We start from the raw sequence: 20,180 nt of genomic DNA, 5'->3' as shown, positions 1-20,180 counted from the left end.
AATATTGTAGTAGAAAGAGGAAGTGGATCCAGTGGGAAAAGAAGAGGGAGCATTCAGAGCTGTTAAAACCCAAATGATGTAGGGTCCCCAGAATCAAAAAACAATTTCAAGGAAGAGGATGTGGTTTTCAATGCCAAGATACTACACAAAAGTTAGGGAGGATGAAGAAAGGGAAAACCTCACTATATTTGGTGATTCAGACATCTGCGAGGGGAGAGTTTCAGGAGAGTAGTAGGAGTGGATATAAATGATAAGTGACTTGAAGAGGTAGTTTAGGAGGAAGTGGGAGTAGGACTCTAGGATTTTAACAAGTAAAATCTAATGTTTCATAACATGTAAGAAGAGGCAATACTCAATGAGTTTCTTCCATGATACCATTTACTGTTCTTGGAACAGTATTTGCCTCTTTAATTAGTTTAATATTCATAGAATGTTGAAGATGTGAAAGAACTTAAAAACCACCAAATCTAACCTCATTAGATAGGGAACCAAAGACCAGTGAGTTGAGGTTATTTTGCCATGGCCACATAGCAAGCTATCATCAGAGACTGTGGGTGAACAACCTGTGTACTTAATGTTATGTGTAATCCACTTGTTACTCAACCTTCAAGCACTTAATAACCATATTACCATTATAAAATTCACTTTTACATGGCAGTTTAAGGTTTACCTAGTGCTTTCCTCACAACTCTGTGATTTAGGTAGCACAAATGTTCTTTAACGTCCCCTTTTTGCAAATATGAAAAGGGAAGCTCAGAAAGATTCTATTGTTTGTCCACAGTTCCAAAGGTAGGAAGTGTAGAAATCAGGCCTTGGGCTCAGGCTTGCTGACTCTATGTCCAAGTTCTTTCCACTCTGGCATGTTGCCTAATGACACGATTCAGGGGAACATACAGGGAACACGAGTGAATGCTGCCAGTTCCAGAACTAAGTTAATCCAGATCCATATGAACTTAATAAGTTCCCATGGCTGTGGATGTGCTTCTTTCTATTTGATTAGAGGAACCCTAAATCAAATATCTATCTGTAAGTAGATTTCTCTATTTATCTATCTATCTACCTACCTACCTAAAAGCATTATTCAACCCTCGGACAATTTCCTTTGTTCAGTCAAGAGAAAACAATAGTGCCAACTCAGTATATTTTATAAAATTAAATGTATATATGTATGTCTATATGTCTATATATGTATTATGTATAATATATATTGTATATAACCTATCAATTATGATTAACAAAAAAACCTTATTGCAAATGAAAGTCCAAGATCACCTTTTTTAAAGCTGGCAGGCTTATATATTATTTTATAAAGGCTTAATGGGAAAGGTAGAGCAAATTTGAAGTCTCTAAAAAATGAGTCAGAATCAGAGTGGATTATTGGTGACTGACTAATTTTTATCTGTAATTGGTGGAAGCCACAGTTTAATGATTCACTGAACTTAGAAGGTTATTTAGTGAAGATTTGAATCTCTTAATTTGCAGTCATAGTTTAGAGGCAGAATAAATGTAGCTATAATCACCATTAGAATTCCATATCAGCCCAGTGATATCTCCATCTATATAGCAGTAACATCAATATTAATTAACTTCCCTACTTCAAAAGGCAGCACATACAGTTTAGTCAAAGGAGAATAGGATTTGCCATCAGAAACCTTACTGTGCCATTTACTTTGTGACCTTGGGGAAGTCAAAAGCTCTTTATTTCTTTGGGCCTCAATTTCACATCTGTAAAATTAGGTGGAGTTTGACCAGATGGACTCTCGGGGCTATACTTGATGTAGAAACTTGGATCATATGATCCACAATTTCATCAGTGTGGCCACTCCCCCTACACTTTAGCAGATGATTCTCCTGAGCTACTTGGCCAACATACTGTTTTTTAATCACCTAGTGGCCCAGCTTTTAGTAAATAGTCTATTCAAAGCTAGTCTGATACCTGAACGACAGACACCTTCTGCTACTGAGCCTGTGCTTAGGGTAATGGTATCATAGAGTAAGAACCAGAAAGTCAACAGATCGTATCCCCTCATTTTACAGAGAGGCCCTGAGAGGTTAAGTGTCTTGCCCCAGACCATACCACTAGGAAGTATCTGAGATGGGATTCAAACATACATCTTCCTGAATCAAAGTCCAAAGTTCTATCTACTTACTACACTGCATTTCCTCTTGAAGCCCTTTGACCCTAGGTAGGCTGTACTAGAATTTGAACTCTGCTGGTTCAACCTTTGAGAATGGAGAATCACATCCCCAACAGTTACTCTATCCATTAACAAAGCATTTATTAAATACTTGCTATGGGCCAAGCACAATGAGGTAGTGCCAGTGAAAGAGTATTCGCCAAATGTGGAGAATAATTTACTTGATGAGCTTTGCATGGAACTGTCTTTTGTCATTCTCTTTTAAATTGATACCCACTGGCATCAGATAGCATGTGACCAAATGCAGTAGTCAGTTTTAACAGGTGCCATACATAATGTTTTGTCTCAGAGGTAGAAGAGACACTAGCGATCATTATCTGTTGCCTGTACATTTTGCAGATGTGAGAACCTAGGTCTAAAGAGATTTAGTGATTACACAATGTCGTGTAGCTAGCTGGACCCAGACCTAGCACAAACCAGGTCTCTTTTCTCTAGACCAGCCTGTATTGATGGCACTGGTTGAAACAAAATGATAGCAAAGCTGGAGGAAGACTAAGAAGAAAAGACAGATTTAAATAATGTTGTTTAGGAAAGGGCTCCAGCTTTCTCCAGCTAACTGCGCTTATCCGAAGCTGCAGAAGAAATAGGGCAAACTCCTCAATTCCTAGGCCAGGGGCACCAGGGAGATGGTGGCATTACTGGGAATGAGCCAGACATTTCTTTGGGGAAGTATCATAGCAATGTGGCCATATGCTCCCAAAGATTAAGCTCCACAACATATTTGCTGCCACAGACAAAGTCACTTTAAGTAAGAAGCACAGTCAGTATAGGCAGATGCAGTTTCCCATTGCCAATCTGGATCAGAATCTGTGTGCACAAAACACAAAGGAGAGAGATCTACTCAAGCCATGTGTGTGGCAATGGGCATCATAGAATTTAGAGGTCGGGAAAATGCCCTAGACTTCAAAGGTAATCGAATCTAAGCCAGTCCCTGAGGACCATGGAGGTTGTAACTTCCCAAGGTCCCATAGGCACAGCTGGGATTTTAAATCTTCTAATTTCAAAGCCAGTGTTCTTTCCACTGAATGCCCATGAGGAAACCCTATGCCCCATGACTTCCCCGCCCTCCTAAAGCAATTTTTTTTGGTGCATACTATAGAATAAGAAGGTTGTGCTTTCTTCTCTTGATTTAATTATATGTTTTAATATAACAAAAATTCATCTTCTCTCCCTTCTACCTCCTTCCCCACATTGAAAAAGAAGGGAAAATAAAACTCTTTTAACAAATACACATAACTCAGCAAAAGAATTTTCCACATTGGCTATATGTACGTATGTATGTGCCTATATAAGTACATATACATACACACATATTGGCAACAAGTAATGGTTCCCAACCTTAAAGACCTTCTATTTCAGTACATCACGGATGTCCTTTTACCTCTTCAATCCCACTCAATATATACTGTATCCTAAAATCATAGATCTTGAATTAGAAAGGACCTCAGAGGCCACCTAATTCAATCACCTTTTGTAGATGAGAATACTGAGATCTAGAGAGGTTAGGGGACTTCCCTAAGGTCTTACAACTAGCAAGTGGCACAGCTGAAATTCAGATTATCTGACTGTAAGTCCAGAGTACTTTACTGACCTCAATTTGCTTGTGTGATTTTGTGTAATAGTTAGTACATGCATCACCTTTTGGCCCAGGAGTGGGCCTTAAAGGCCAGACACTTGTGGTTTTTTCTGTTTTATTTTTTACTATAGGCCACTGATTCTTAGTGTCTTGCTTTGAAAGAACCAGTTTGATACCCATGTTTAAATCACAAGTAGGACATGCAGGAATTACTTGCTTTATGAATGAGAACCATATTTGCAAACCCTCTTTCCAATGGACAGAAATACATTAGCTTTCTGCCACAGTTTTAGATATGATCATTTTAGGAAGTGGCACCTGAAATGAATCTTAAAATAATATGGGAATTCTAAGATCTGAGGAGGAAGTGTTTTCTACTGCATATAGGTATGTATATGCATAGACATTGAAGAATAAAGGTAGGAGTGGACCTCAGAGGCAATCTAGGCCAATTCCTGAATGAGAATTTCCTCTACAATTTGCCCAAGTTCTCATTTACCCTTTGCTCAAATAGATACAGTGAGGGGGAACTCACTACCTCCTGAGCTTGCCCATTTAAAATCTAAAAATTTTGAGGCCATCCAGGAAGCACAGTGGTAAGAGCATGGGCCCCAGAGTTGGGGAGATCTGAGATCAAATCTAGCCTCAAACACTTACTAGCTATATGACATTTGGCAAGTCACAACCTGTTTGCCTCAGTTTCCTCATCTGTAAAACAGAAGTAATAATAGCACCTACCTCCCAGAGTTGTTTTGAGGATAAAATGAATTAATAATTTTAAAGTGCTTAGGCATATATTAAGTACTATGTTCATATTGGTTGTTGTTGTTATTATTGTTATTAACTTTTGTCTGTCTCAATTTTCTCATTTGTAAAATAAGGTTATTAATAGCATACCTCCCAGAGTTGTGAGTTTAAAATGAAATACATTGGTATTTTTAAAGTACTTTGGAAACTTTAAAACACTAATATAAAGCTATTATTAATTATTAACTAGATGATCTCTAAGGTCCCTCCAGTGTCTCAAATCCTATGTTCCATAATTTGGTCAATGTGGCTGTTCTCTTTTCCAACTAATGCAATTCAACAACTCAAGGCATTGAAGGGTTAAGTGACTTCTCCCAGGGTCACAAATCAAGCCTGTGTTAGTGGAAGGATTTGAATGAAGGTCTTCCTGTCTCTAACTCTTCCTTGAACTCTTCCTACTGTGCCATACTGCCTGACATAGCAGGCCAATTAAGGCTATGATATATTTCCCACAACTAGTATCTAATAGTCTTTATGATATGAAGAGATGATGAGAAGACCTGGCAGGCCATAATTGTGCAAATAAAAGTTAAGTACTCTATCATTACTTTGCCTTGAAGGCACCACCAGAATTCTCAGTTGGACCACTGAGAATTCATGAGTAGAGGAAAGCTGCTTCCTCCACAGGTGATTGCATTAAAACATTAATGACAGAACAGAACAATGATAAATGTTGGAGAAGATGTGGGAAAATTGGAGCATTAATGCATTATTGGTGGAGTTGTGAAATGATCCAGCCATTTTGGAGAGCAGTTTAGAACTATGCCCAAAGGGCTATAAAATTGTGCATACTCTTTGATCCAGTAATACCACTTTTAGGTCTGTATCCCAAAGAGATCATAAAAATGGGGAAAGGACCCACATATTATATTTATAGCAGCTCTTTTTATGGTGGCAAAGAATTGGAAATTGAGGGGATGCCCATCAATTGAGGAATGGCTGAACAAGTTGTGATATATGAATATAATGAAGTACTATTGTGCTATAAGAAATAATGAGCAGGTATACTTCAGAAAAACCTGGAAAGGCTTATATGATCTGATGCAGAGTAAACTGAGCAGAACCAGGAGAATATTGTACATAGTGACAGCCACATCGTGGGATGATTGACTTTGGTAGATTTGGCTCTTCACAGCAATGCAAGGACTTAAGATTATTCCAAAAGACTCATGATGGAAAATACTATCCACATCCAGAAAAAGAACTGTGGATTCTGAATGCAGATGGAAGCATACTATTTGCTCTCCTTTTCCTTTGTTGTTTTGTTTTATTGCTTCATTCTCATGGTTCCTCCCATTAGTTCTAATTGTTCTTTACATCATGACTAGTAGGAAAATATGCTTAATATGAATGTATAACTACAGCCTATATAAGATTATATGCCATCTTGAAGGGGGAGAGAGAGGAGTGGAAGGGAGAGAAATTTTAAAACTTAAAATCTTATGGAAATGAATGTTGAAAAATAAAAATAAATTATTTATCAAGGAAAAATCATTAATAACACAGGAAACAAAGGTCTCTAGAAGCAGTGGAGTAAAGAAAAGCTTTATAGAATCACATTGATAAATTGAAGAAATATTAGATTAACTCAATCTTCTCATTTTGTCTCATAGTGAGTCTTTTTTCCCCTTTTTCCCTTTTTCTCATCCCCTTCTCCAGTTATGGAATGGAATTAACCTTCCCTTGATCTGATGTACTGGGAGATATCGCATGAAATGGAACCTATACACTCACTCATGTGTATGTGTGTATGTGCATGGTGGCTCAAGCCACTTCTATTAACACATGTGGTCTGACCCCTTGATAAAGGCTATGTGTGGCCAAAAACTACTAGTAGGGTTGGGGTGTGAGAAAGGAGGAAAAGAATTTGAGTGGCATGGAGTATTGACGACTGAGCCAGAAAGAGCCTTCAAAGAAGAAATTAAAGTTATTTTTTTCCTCTCCCCCTCTTTCCAACATGCCTAGACTCTACCAGCTCTCCCTCAAACATCAATAATTAGCTTTCAAACCAAGCATATGTGCATATGCATGACTAAGTATGTAAAACTTAAAGGATATAAATGAGGCCTAAAATATCCAAATTCACATATGTAGTAAGGGACATGATTATTATTTGAACCCTGGTTCTCTGCTGTCAGATCCTTATCATCCTCCAATGCATCTCGGCTTTTATTACTTTTAGACACAAATGATGAAAATCTCTGAGCAGCTACAATCTACCTGGTAATACCATCAAGCCACCATTTATTAAGCCATTAACTTCCTTAAGTCTAGAAAATCAAATTTTGTTTAGGGCTGTTTGGTAATGTAGCAACCCAGTAAAATATGATTAACCAATTAGATCATGTAATGAGGAAAAATATATATATCTTTACTCCAGAGTCTGTAGAAGGACTGCCATGTTTTCAGCATTCTCAGGGTTGAGAAGATGTACCATGGCTGATGAAATTCCACATCATAATTGTTGATGGTTGGGTTATTTAAGATTCCCTGAACAAACACTTAATAATTTGAGAATGATAGAATTGTTAGATGGGAGCAGAGCTCCAACCTCTACCCAAATGTATCCCATCAGTATCATCCAATATGATGCAACAGTGAGAATACTAGAGTCAGGATCAAATCAACAAGCATGTGTGTGCCAGTAACTGTGCTAAAGGCTGGGGATACAAAGGGGAAAAGTAAGCAGTTCTTTTGTCAAAGAACTTATGTTTTGTTAGGGAAGGAGTGTATAAATGTAGATATATATACAAAACAGATTTCTAAAAGTCCTAGGTAATAGAGATGGGGGAGAGACAGGATGGGGAGGCATTAGAAGATAATGGAATAAGGAAATAAGGAAAGGCTTCATGAGCTGAGCTTTGAAGGAAGGGATTTCAAGATGTGGAAGGGGGAGGCAGTAAATTCTAGGTATGTCAAGGTGGTAAATTCTAGGGATCACCATATAGAAAGACAGAGATGATAGATGGATCTTTGAGAAATAGGGAGAAAATGAGTTTGACTGCCTGGTAGTGTGGCAACAAGGAGGCATTGAAATTTTTGAATGAGGAGTGACAGGGTCAGACTTATGCTTTAGGAAAATTGCTTTGGCAACTATGTGAACAATGAATTGGAGAGAGGACCAGGGTCCCTGAGTTTGAATCAGATGAGCTTACTGCCTATGTGACCTTGGGCAAGTCATTTAACTTCTCCAGAGGTTTCCTGGTCTGTAAAGCAAGATGGTTGGACCAGACAAGTCCTAGGAACCCTTCCAGCCTTAGTTCTAGTTTTGATCCTGGGTTCACTGATGGCTTGGCCTCCTCCCTCCCTCCCTGAAGACTTTTAGTGTTGGGAAACTCTCTCCTCCAAGCAGCAACGGCCTACTTCATTTTAGGTTGGGACTCATTGTTAGCATTTTTTGCCTTATATTGAACTGAAATCTATCTTGCCATGATTTCCATTTCTGAGTATTAGTTCTGCCTTTGTGACCAAGCAGAATAAGGCTAAATTGCTTTCTGTAAAGCAACCATTCAAATACTTGAAAGAAGTTCCCTGAATATGTACAAAGCACACTCCTCACCACAGACTGGAAATTGAATAGTATAGTTATCTCTTCCATGTCATAACTTTCCCCACAGCCATTTCAATATATCACAGGTTGGCATAAGAAATTAAATGGGAATTTGGGGGGGAGTTTTGTGGAAGCTGCAAATGACACGTGAAGGCCAGCAGATGACACAGAAAAAGTTTAGAAACTCAGAAATGCATAAAATATGAGTATGGTACTGTATAACATCAGCATCCCTTGCGAGAAAAAAAAATATTCAGACTTCTTTTCTGGTACTAAGGGAGGACCAAAAAATTTTACCCATGTTTTGTAGGGGTGCCCATGCCCCTAACCCCCATGATGTGAAAGAGATAACTGTACTTATGTACTGGAGGGAGGTGGATGAAGGGTATATCAGTGGAAAAAGACAAAACCTTTGGCTCTTCCTCACAAAGCTTATAGTCTATTATAGGAGATAAGGTGTATACAGAAATGCATATAATACAAAGCAGTCTCAATTGCTTATTATTGCAGTGGTATAGACAAAATACTTCAATCTCTGTCCCAATCATCTGCCAAAGTGATTTTCTTAAATCATAGCTCTAACTATGTCAGTCCCCTACTCGGTATACTCCTGTGGCTCCCTATTAATTCTAGGATTAAAAAGAAACTACTCTGTTTGGCTTTTAAAGATCTTCACAACCTAGACTCAGTCTACCTTTCAGCTTTATAATACATTATTGCCTTTCACATATAATTCAGCCAAACTGGCCTTCTTAGTGTTCTTCACACACAATACTTGTTCTCTCTTCGTGTCCATGCTTTGTGTCAGCCTTGCTTGTAATAGGGTACATTCTCACTTCTTTACCTTAGAAACTAGAGCTTCTCTGAAGGCTTGTCTCAAGGTGCCCTTTCTCTGTGGAGCTTTTCCTGATCCCCTTTGTTACTCTTGCCTTTGCCATGAATAATCTCCTATCTATTTTGTATGTATCTCTATGTGTACACTTGGTCCCTTTTTGCTCGCTTATAAACTCCCCCAGGGCAAGTATGGTTTCACATTTGTCTTTGTCTGCCAAATGCCTTGTGTGCATCTGGTCTTAGCAGATCCTCACTAAATGTTAATTGATTATTGTTACATGTTATTCATTCAATCAGTTCAAAAAGCATGTATTGCACATCTATTACTGGTTTCAAGATGCTCTTCCAGGATTTCACTCAGATAAAGGGCAAAAGATATAGTCTCTGCACTAAAGTTGCTTTCAGTGCATGATAAGGTATGGACAGAGAGAAATACAAAACATTAAAATATTACAAATGCAAAAGGACATTATAAAGTGTTCCAAGAACTGATAAGTCTAGATTACTTGGGGCAGGGGGATGAGGGGAAGGAAGGGATAATGTTCAAGTGCAGAAGAGACCTCCAGGAAGCCTTCAAGGGGGACATAACATTTGACCTAAGCCTTGAATAAATTAGTCCGAAGTTAAACTTGAAACTATATTGTCATTTTCTTACATAATTTAGTAGAACAGACCACAAATTGTCCATGAACATAAACCAGAGAATGTGTGAGCTTTTTTGAATTAAGGGGAAAGCAAGCCAGCGGTTAGCACTGTATGCAAATCATGGTTTTGTAGTTGGAATTCCGAGTCCTGCTGGTTGATATCCCAAATGACTGACAATCTTTGTTTCTATGCTGCATCACATTCAGAACAAAAGAAACAGCCAATTTGAGGATTTTTTTTTCTTTCCTAGACATTCTCTTGCACTGAGCAGAACTCGGACTGCTGACAGATAAAAATATGGGAAGGGAATACTTCAAAGATAGTTGAAAAATTACCCTTCATGCATTTGTGCATCTGTTCCATTCCAAGGCATATGTTATATGTTGTCTGACTGTATTTAAAATGCATTTCTCTCCATTAGGCTTGAGATCAATGTACAACTTGGTTGGATGGCTTAGCTGGTTACTCACTGGGAATTTCAAGTACCTTCTCTTTCCTTCTTTCCTCATTGTCAAAGAAGAGAAAACATGTGGATCTTACACCAGGGCCTCCCAATAAATATGACACAGTGATAATGGGAATGGATTTGCTTGTCCCTGATCTAATAATCAGGAGGCAGGGTCCTCTGTCTCCTTCCCTGACATATTGCTTGAGGGTGATGGTTTACCTGAAGAAATGTCATACTCTTGTACCGTTGTTATTACAAACACTGTCAAGTGCTTGTTCCATTCCATGTCCCATCATTGCATCAAATGCATTTTCAATGTGATTTTCATTCTAACTGCAAAGTTATGCTTTGTAGGTTGCTTATCCTCTATCATTTTAAAATGGGTATTTCATTTAACTTGGGAGAAAAAATGTTCACACTTAGGGATTAAGGACCCCAGGATATTCCCAGTGAAGTTTAACTTCCTATGTCCTTTAAACTGGCTTGTATTACATTTTCATTTTGATGAATACACATAGTCCCTGAAGCCAGGAAAATCTGACTCATGAACAATCCAGATGATAACATTCACTGCCCCCCCCTTCCATTAGACACACAAACACTGTTCCTCAGCATCTTTTATTTTAATGCAGTATATTTTTTTTAAAAAATTGATGTGTGTTTAATGTCTGTCTTTTTCCTTCTCCACAGGTCAATGGAACAGAAATTGAATACGAATTTGAAGAAATCACGTTGGAGAGGGTAAGACAAGTTCAGGCTTTATATTAAAACCTAAATCTTGCCTTTCTTGTAAAGTGCCCAAATGAGTTGTCCTGTGAAATAATGCAACTGTGGGTTATAACTTTCTGGGTTCCCACAGGGCTAGTAATTAATATGCTAATGAAATGGTATACAGGCTATGGAGGCTGACAGGCCAAATAAGAACTATTCAGTCACCAGAAATCATTCTCAGAAATGAAAGAAATAAATACCCTAGGAAAGTTTCATTAAGTTTATAGAGGACTTAGCTATTTCCAGTAGTGATATTCTTAAGATATTCTCCCCTACAGAAGAATATAAGTTCCCTAAAGGTGGGAACTATTTGTTTTTGTTGTTGTATCCTTAAAGACTATGGTTGCTGTCACATAGTAGGTGCAGAATAAATGCTTGTTGAATTATTGAGTTGAATTACTAGACAATGTGGTTATATTGGAGAAACTTCTGGACTTGGAGTCTCAGCTTTATGATGGTGTAATCTTAGTAAGATTCCCTCCCATATCTCAGCCTTTGTTTGTTTTTTTCCTTCTAAAATGGAGTTAATAAAATTTCATGCTATCTACTTCCCTAAGTTTTTGTTAGGAGTGTGCTTTACAAACTGTAAAGCACCATACAAATGTGGGCTATTATTATTATCTTTGTTATTGCTGCTATTGTTGCTGTTGCCTCTTACCTCTGCCGTAGTTTGCAGAAAGATGGTATAATAAAGTTATTTTCTAAATACAATTATAATAACCACACAGAATTATGGGAGGGCAGTCAGAGCAGTTGAATCTGCTGCTATACAGCTGCTGCTCATTAATCCTACTTCCTCCCTCATTTGTACCAGAAAACAAGCCTAATCTCTCTTCTGTGTGATGGCCCTTCAGACATGTTTTCTCTGTGTTCTCTTCTCCAGGATAAATGTTCTTGGTTCTTTCAAATGATCTTTATATGAAATAATTTCAAATCCCTTTACATTCATGGATGGCTTCTTCCATCCTCCCCAGTTTATCAGAGCCCTGTGTAAAATAAAGTACCCAGAACTGGAGACAATACTCCAGATGTGGGGCAACTAGGAGAGTGCACACCAGGCCTCACCTCCCTAGGCCACGGCACTCTGCCTATTTAATGTGTTTAAGGATGAGCTAAAATTTAAAGTTGTCAACAGACTGAGGAGAATGAAGTCTAATAATGATATAAGTTTAAATCATGACACAATATTTATTTTAGTCTGAAAATAACATTGGATATTATCTATTTCAACTCCTTCCATTTTATTGAGGAAATTTGGGGCAAGAAGGGTCAAAAGGAATCACAGTTAGTGAGGGCTAAGACCTTGAACATCTCCAATGCAGTGTTCTTTATTATTTTTTTCCTTTCTTTCCTCATACTTTTTATTAAGCTTGAATGGTTCTGAAGGGAAATTTCCATTGAGGATTTTGGTGTTCTGCAGATGGGATCTTTAAGAAAGCTTGTGATCAATTCTGACAAAATTTCAACATCATCCTAAATTGGGAGAAGTGGGACCTATGTAAAGTAAGCACAGATGTGAAAGAAGGAACACAACAGCTGACTACAACAGCCTGAGGAAAACCATAGTACAAGAGTAACTATGATTTGAAAAGGCTAGGTTAGAAATTGGCATTCGTGTGAGGAAGTGGAAAAAAAAAACATTGAATTTGGGCACTGGAGACCACAAGTCTGGCCTGTCTTGAATTAGCTATCCATGTAACCTCAGACAGGCCAGTTAACTTAACTGGCTTTCAGGTTTAGCAATGGAGGGCAGCTAGGTGATGCAGTAGATAGAGTACTGAGCCTGGAGTCAGGATGATTCTTCTTGAGTTCTAATCTAGCCTCAGACACTTACTAGCTGAGTGACCCAGGGCAAGTCACTTAACCCTGTTTGCTTCAGTTTCTTTATCTCTGAAACAAGCTGGAGAATTAAATGGCAAGCCACTCCAGTATCTTTACCACGAAAATCCTGAAGAGCGTCATGAAGAGTCGGACACTACCAAAAATGACTAAACAATGATAACAACAACCTCAGATAAAACATAACTCATCTACTAAGTCATATGTGGACTGTCATACGCATAGGGTGGAAAGAACTCCCATATAAGAAATTCCCCAAATTGACATAGCCAGAGATCTTTTGTTATCAAATATGAGTTGTTATTGTTCACAATAATATTATTGTGAAATTGGACCACCCCACTGAGAATTCTCATACGGCATATCCCTATGCCCTTCTCTACTGCCTCCACTTCCCAGACTGTTGCTAATGCTCACCATTCCACCAGTAAAATAGTACCTTTTGGTTGAGACATTAAGCTCAGCTTAGGTAACAATTTTGATATACTAGGGATTGATTAAATATTTGCCATATAAAATTAAGTTGAATCCTGCCAAAAGACGCATACTCCTGAGAGCCACAATACATTATTCCACTGTCAATCATTAATAGCAGCTAGGTGGCATATACCTTTCAAGCCAAAGACTCAGGCTGATAAAGGAATTAATTGCCTACTATGTGCTAAGCACTGTGCTAATCACTTTACAAACATTATCTCATTTGATTCTCACAACAACTCTATGAGGTAGGTGGTGTTATTATTCCATTTCATAGATGAGGAAAACAGAAAAAAAACTATAATTGACTTGTCCAATGTCACACAGCTAGTGTTTGAGGCAATATTTGAACTCAGGTCTTTCTGACTACAGGCACACTGTACTACCTATTACATGTATATCAATGCAAACACATAATACCAACTTTAGTCATGGATACAATTTTTGAATTTTTAAAGACCACTGAGAAACCTTGCCTTCTAGTACATTTTTGGTTGTAACTTCATTCATAAGCAGTATATCAAGAGGTATGTCAGGGTATGTGGTGGGATATGTAGGAAGAGGAGCCAGGTGGGCTAGGGGAGATAATGGGTTAGTCATGCCAGCCACAGTGACCTTCCTAAATTCTAAGTGGTACTTGTTAATTCAAGTGCCCCCCGGGCTGCAGTGTAGCAGATATTTCTAAGCAACTTTTACTTAATAAATAAATGAATGAGTGAGTGAATGAATGAATGAATGAATGAATGAATGAATAGAACATTTGTTAGTGTTTCCTGACAGCTTGGATCCTGGCCTTGCTGTTTTACTCTCTATGTAGAGCTGGGACAGTCCCATTCTCTTGGGCTTACTTTATCTACAAATTATAAGGGTTGAATGAGATCAATTCTAAGCTTGCTCACAGCTCTAAATTCTGTGATCCTTTCAGTCCTAATACTCCCTAACTTACAGGATGGTTTTGAACATCAAATGAAATTAAGCATCTGAAGTTCTTTGCAAACTTTATCCTAGTGCTATAAGAATGTGAGTTATAACCATTATTCTGTTTAAGTGAAGAACTCATAACTGACCAAAAAGTTAGTTATCAGTAATCTTCCAGATTCTTCAATCTCAGCTCCAGGAACATTTAATATTTCCCATTTAGAATAACAGAAATAATTCTGTCACAGAATCCCTTCTGGCTTAACTTGTTTGGGTTTTCCTTTAATCCTTTTAGCATGCATGACAGTAATGGAAATGAAGGGTTAAAGATTGTTGTTCAGTTGTTTTTCAGTTGTGTCTGACTCTTCATGATCCCATTTGGGGTTTTCTTTGAAGAGATATTGTAACGGTTTGCCATTTCCTTCTCCAGCTTATTTTATAGATGAGGAACTGAGGCAAACAGGGTTAAATGAGTGGCCCAGGGTCACACAGCTGGTAAGTGTCTGAGGCTGGATTAGAACTCAGGAAGATGAGTCTTGCTGACACCAGGCCCAGCATTCTATCCACTGTGCCACCTCGCTGCTCAGCAGTAATGGAAATGAAGGGTTAAAGACTCAGAGATCTGGCCATTTGAAGTATTTTTAGAGATAAGCAGGAAACATCAAGCTCATTTCTCCCAAGGTTATATACAACCAATCATCTGAGTGGTATGACATAATCTTTTAACATGAAGATAGGTACTGAAATGGGTATGTTTATACAAATATGTGTATTTGACTTGTATAAAGTTATAATCCAGACCCGAAATTTCTTTAGAATAGGAACTCAACATTGAAACTCAAATGAGCAAATGAGTGTCTTTGCTGTAATTTATTGTTTTTGAGAGTCATCTAGCACTCTGAGAGGTTTAATGACTTGCCTATGGTCATACAGCTAACAAGAGTGAAAAACAGGATTTGAACTACCCATGTCTTCCTAACTGTTAGGACTTGCCCTGTACTGAGGTGTTCAGGGAGGACCAGCACCTCTGGTGTGACAGCCTACTCACTCCTCTTCAGGGCTGCTCATCCATCTTTGGTGTCCACGTGATTCGCCCAACTCACCTGTGGCTCCAAGAAGCCGTAGCATGCACAGCAGCTACACCCTGGTAAAAGCATCTCAGTAAACAAGCTAAACCAGGTTGAAGGTAACCAAACAGGCCTCAAACCCATCAGTGAGTTAGGGGAGTGTTTACTTCAAGCATGTGAAGACTTTACCTGGTAGAATGGGTACAGGAGAACAATTGATTCCAATGGCCATGAAGGCAGCTGAAGGAGCACTTAGAGCTTGGTCAAAAGGCCAGCCACTGATCCCAGGCTATCACCAGTTGTCTTGACTTTTGTCTTGCCGCTGGACTTTGATGACTCTGAAAGAGAGTGAAGCTGATGACTTTGTGTGACTCTTCCTAATTTAAATCTAGTTCATGTGTGAGTCAAGACATCACTCCATGATGTCATTGGTCCTCTTCAAAAATGAAGGACAAACAACATATGATGTATAATATGTGTATATTTGCGCATATGTGTATGTTCACATGCATATATTATGTACATATATAAGTATATGTGTATATATGCACACAGTATCTATATGTGGAAGAGGAAGAAGGAAGAAGACAGAGAAAGGAGACAAAGAATGTGATCAGGGAAAATGAGAAGGGAAAGAGGAGAGTGGAGTAGATAGAAGAAGAGGAGAGAGAAAGGAAGGGAGAAAGAGAGGGAAAGGGAGAGACAGACAGACAGACAGACAACATGGAATAATGTATGGGGCACTGATTTTGGAGTCAGGAAACTTTGGTTCAAATTCTGCCCAAGATACTCACCAGCTATGTGATTTCTGTGCCTCAATTTCCTCATGTACAGTAATAGCATTTGTATACTGCTTTAAAATTTACAAAGCATTTCATAAATATTATCTCATTGCAACCTCATAACACCTTTAAGAAGTTGGTGGTGTTAGCACTTTACAGATAAAGAAACTGAGGCTTACAAAGATTAAATGACTTGCTAAGGGTCACACAGATAGTTAAGTATCTGAGATAGCATTCAAGCTTAGGTCTTTCTGACTCCCAATCCCATTCCCTATACATTGTACCACCTAAGCTCCTATAAAATGCATTGGACTGGATGGCTCCTAAGGTCCCATTGATGTGTGTGAGTGTCTGTGTGTGTGTGTGTGTGTGTGTGTGTGTGTGAGAGAGAGAGAGAGACAGAGACAGAGAGAGAGAGAGAGAGAGACAGAGACAGAGACATATACAGAAAGAGACAGAGACAGAGACATATACAGAGAGAGAAGAAGAAGAAGAAGAAGAAGAAGAAGAAGAAGAAGAAGAAGAAGAAGAAGAAGAAGAAGAAGAAGAAGGGGGAGGAGGAGGAGGAGGAGGAAGAGGAGGAGGAGGAGAAAGAGGAGGAAGGAGAAAAATGAGGAGGAGGAGGAAGAGGAGAAGGAGGAAGAGGAGGAGGAGGAGGAGTTGGGGAGAGGAGGGATTACTCCTTCAAGGCAGAGGTTCTCATTAGGGTTTTAGCATAGATAGATAGACAGACAGACAGATACATCCATACATCCATACATGATTAGATATTGAAAATTGCATTTCAATATAGTTACCTTTGTTATCTTTTAACTATATATTTTGTATATACTTTTGTAACTATATGTAACTATATACATATGTCTATGTATTTTATTTTATATATTTAAAAATATAATTTTGGGAAGGAGTCCATATGTTTTGCCAGATTGCCAAAGATGTCCATGACACAAAAAGGTTAACCTTTTCCCCCTACTCCTCCTCTCTTATTTTTTTTCCTCTTCCTCCCCTGTATCTTCATCCATTTCTTGTCTTTCCTTACATATAAGGACTATGTATTAAATTGTTGACTTTTTCTAGCACCATCTCTGAAGGTCTCCTCCTCAGCCTAGTACACAGCAGCCAACTCCACCTCTCAACGCAGTGCCAATATGTTATTTAATCAGTGTGGGAAACTCCTCCCTGATGTAAAAATCCTAATGTCAAGGGCAACTTATCTGTAACTTAAAATTGTAGAATGTTGCTTGTGGTCATGAAGTGTATGTCAGAGGCAAATTTTTTCTTCTAGTCATCCTAACTTCAAGGTTGGCCCTCTATCCACTGTGTGATGCTGACCCTTGTACCCAGCCACAAAACACATGACAGATGAAGAGCTCTATACAAGTCAGGAACGCATTCTGTAATGCTGTCAGTTTATTGCTCAAAACAAGATGGGTTGGTTACATAGGAAGGGTAATAGAAAAATAGATTTACTTTGTGGTTTCAAGATTGTAATTCTAGGAGGAAACAAACTGCTGAACCCAAGGTCTGAGAACTCCCAAACTGATGGGATTAGCAAGTCGAGGATCATTGGTTTTGTGACTCAGGAGAGCTCCATCAGAGTAATATGGAGTGATGATGGATCCAAATGAATGAATTTATGATGAAAGTGAGAGAGATGAACTGGCAGGAACAGGTGGACAAATAATGATTAAAAAAATGACTTTTCCTATTTGCCAAGGTTGATACCCCTATTGGGAGCTCAACTGAGCCTCCATGATGTATGTAGGCGAAAACTAACCTTTAGATTGTAGCTACAAACAGTATTTGTTTAAAAAAAAATCCCTTGCTGACCTCAGCTCCACCTCATGGTTCACATGGTACTTTGGTCAGGGCCCTAGTGCCTGGTGGGTAGGCCTTTTGCTGTGGCTTCCTGTTATACCTAAGTATTTGCCAACCACTCATGCAATTTAGTGGCTTTTACAAAAAGCTGCTTATTTTCTTTCCTGTCTCAGCAGCATAAGTCTCATTGCTTGTCCTCCTCCTCCAGCAGCTGCTTTGGTATCCTGCTCTTATCTGTGAATGGGCAGCCTGTCCAATGGGAGACTGTTACAGAAAGCATCATTTCTGAGGCTTTTAAGATCAACTGTGTCTCAGGACCTTATTGCCATAACCTGCTCTCAAAATAAATGCATCTTGTATCAGTTCTTCTGCTTTCTTAAATTCTCATCATGCCCCCTGCTCCTGATTGAAGGTCATAAAACACAGTTTGGTCACAGAATAGCATTTGGCAGGTTGCAATAAACCATAATGCCCCAAAACTCTCTGGAATGGTCTTCTTTAAACTAACCCATTACATTATTCTAACTTCCTGTAATAAAGGAGCAATACAACAAGGTAGTGGCAGAAAGAATGACTGGTGTTGGATCCATGGGTTTAGGCCCCTGTTCTCTGGAACATTTGGTGTTTATGGGGCCAGAAGGCCTTCAGACATGGCTGGAAAGGCTCTGTGCTGCCAGCCAGTGGATTTGAATGTCACAAAAATTAACTATCTCAAAATTAAATGCAGAATTTAGAGCCTTTTTGGATAGCCATTATTCTAAATTTCCTTTAAGTATAATTTTCAGAGCCTTAGGATTCCGGGAGCTACTGATAAAAACACCCTTAGAGATCTGATTTAGATAAATGTGGACAAGAAGTATAATATTCATTTCATGTTTTCAGACTTGCTTGATTTTCTCCACATCTCTTAGTTGAATTATGCCCTTTCCCTTGCCCTGTGAACTCTGTCACCAGAAGTATTAACTGTCTCTGATTTTTACGAGACTGAGTGAGTGTGTTGAATCCTATATCATGCCCACTAGCTCATAATTCTCCTCCTTTGAATAACACATACATGTAATTCTACCCGACATCTCGGTTTTGCAGGGTTCCTGGCTATGATGGCATAGTATATAAAGGGGTTTCAATGCTAACAGTATTTTACAAAGAAAACTACTGTGGAAAGATATGTAGTGTTTGGATTTTGATTGAGGAGATGGGAGGAGATGAGAATAAGGAGAGCTGTGTACTGAATTCAGAGTCCAAAGATCTAGATTTTAATCATGTTTTACTCTCATTGTTTATATGAAATTAATTCACTTAAACTCATGACCTCAGATGGCTCATTTGCAGTGTTGCTCTCAGTCAGGAATTTTTAAGCTGGATTTCATGATTTTATTTTTTAAAATATATATTTCAATAGCTCTTAATTTAGTATTTTTTTTCTTTGTAACTTTATATATTTTATACTTTACTCGAAGAAAGAATCCACAGTCTTCACTGGACCTAAACATGATCTGTGGCACAACAAAAGATTAAGAATTTCTGTTCTAGATGATCATAAGGGTACTTCAGTTCTTATGACATAGCAAAGTCTGGGTAGGTCCTGTGCCTTCTTAGGCCCATTCTCCTGTCACTATTGGTAACATATGAGAGTGTGCTCGAGGCACCAGGTACAAGCAATGCAAAGGTATGGTGAGAGGAGATGAAGTGTCATGTGGAAAAATGAGCATTTAGGCCAGGCTAAATCATCTCTCCGGTCCTTTCCATTCTCTAAAACCACAAAGTTTTAGGATTCTTTGGTCCCAGCTTTCTTTTGGACTTGAATTTACCAAATGCTATGAAAATGGTTTGGACTGGATGGCTTCTAAGATCCCTTTGGTGTGTGTATGTTTGTCAGGGTTGGGGGGAGGAAGGAGAAAACGGAAGAGAGAGATTCCTTCAGGGCAGAGGTTCTTATCAGGGTTTTAACTTAGACAAATAGAGAGAGAGGGAGAGAGAGAGAGAGAAGAGAGAGAGAGAGAGAGAGAGAGAGAGAGAGAGAGAGAGAGAGAGAGAGAGAGAGAGAGAGGATTAGATATTGAAAATTGTATTTCAATATAGTTACCTTTTAACATTCAACCTTTGTTAACTATATCTACCAAACAGAACTGTATTTGTAATTATATGTACCAAAAAACATTTTTGATGATAAGAGTTTAATTTTAAGAGAATAAAGTTTGAATCTGCAGAAAACTGTTCCGCATGCAATCATCTGAGTGCTAGACTTGGAGTTAAGAAGATGTGGATTGGTACTTAATAGCTATGTGGCCATAAGTCATTTTCATTTAACCTTTTTGAGAATCAGTGTCCTTTGTAAAATGAAGAGAAATATACATATAATACCTACATAGGTGCATATAGACAGTGATATTATATAATTATGTAATTATAGTTGTTTATATTTTGTCTTAACCATTAGAGTGTGA

At 38.4% G+C, this 20,180-nt stretch overlaps 1 protein-coding gene across 10 annotated transcripts in view; it reads left to right on the top strand.

Annotated features, from left to right (window-relative positions):
* The window catches only part of DLG2 (discs large MAGUK scaffold protein 2), a 1,818,644-nt gene that overhangs the window by 901,522 nt on the left and 896,942 nt on the right, over positions 1–20,180 (top strand). For all 10 annotated transcript variants that reach the window (XM_078156955.1, XM_020993659.2, XM_078156957.1 and 7 more), the window contains one exon: positions 10,749–10,799. In XM_078156955.1, the coding sequence (XP_078013081.1) occupies positions 10,749–10,799 (51 nt within the window). The remainder of the gene's footprint in view (positions 1–10,748; positions 10,800–20,180) is intronic.

Source organism: Phascolarctos cinereus, unplaced genomic scaffold (genome assembly GCF_003287225.1).
Source record: "Phascolarctos cinereus isolate Bilbo 61053 unplaced genomic scaffold, phaCin_HiC Scaffold_726;HRSCAF=1367, whole genome shotgun sequence".
Lineage (NCBI taxonomy): Eukaryota > Metazoa > Chordata > Mammalia > Diprotodontia > Phascolarctidae > Phascolarctos > Phascolarctos cinereus.
Note: the sequence above shows the minus strand (reverse complement) of the source record. Positions and strands in the feature narration are given on the sequence as shown.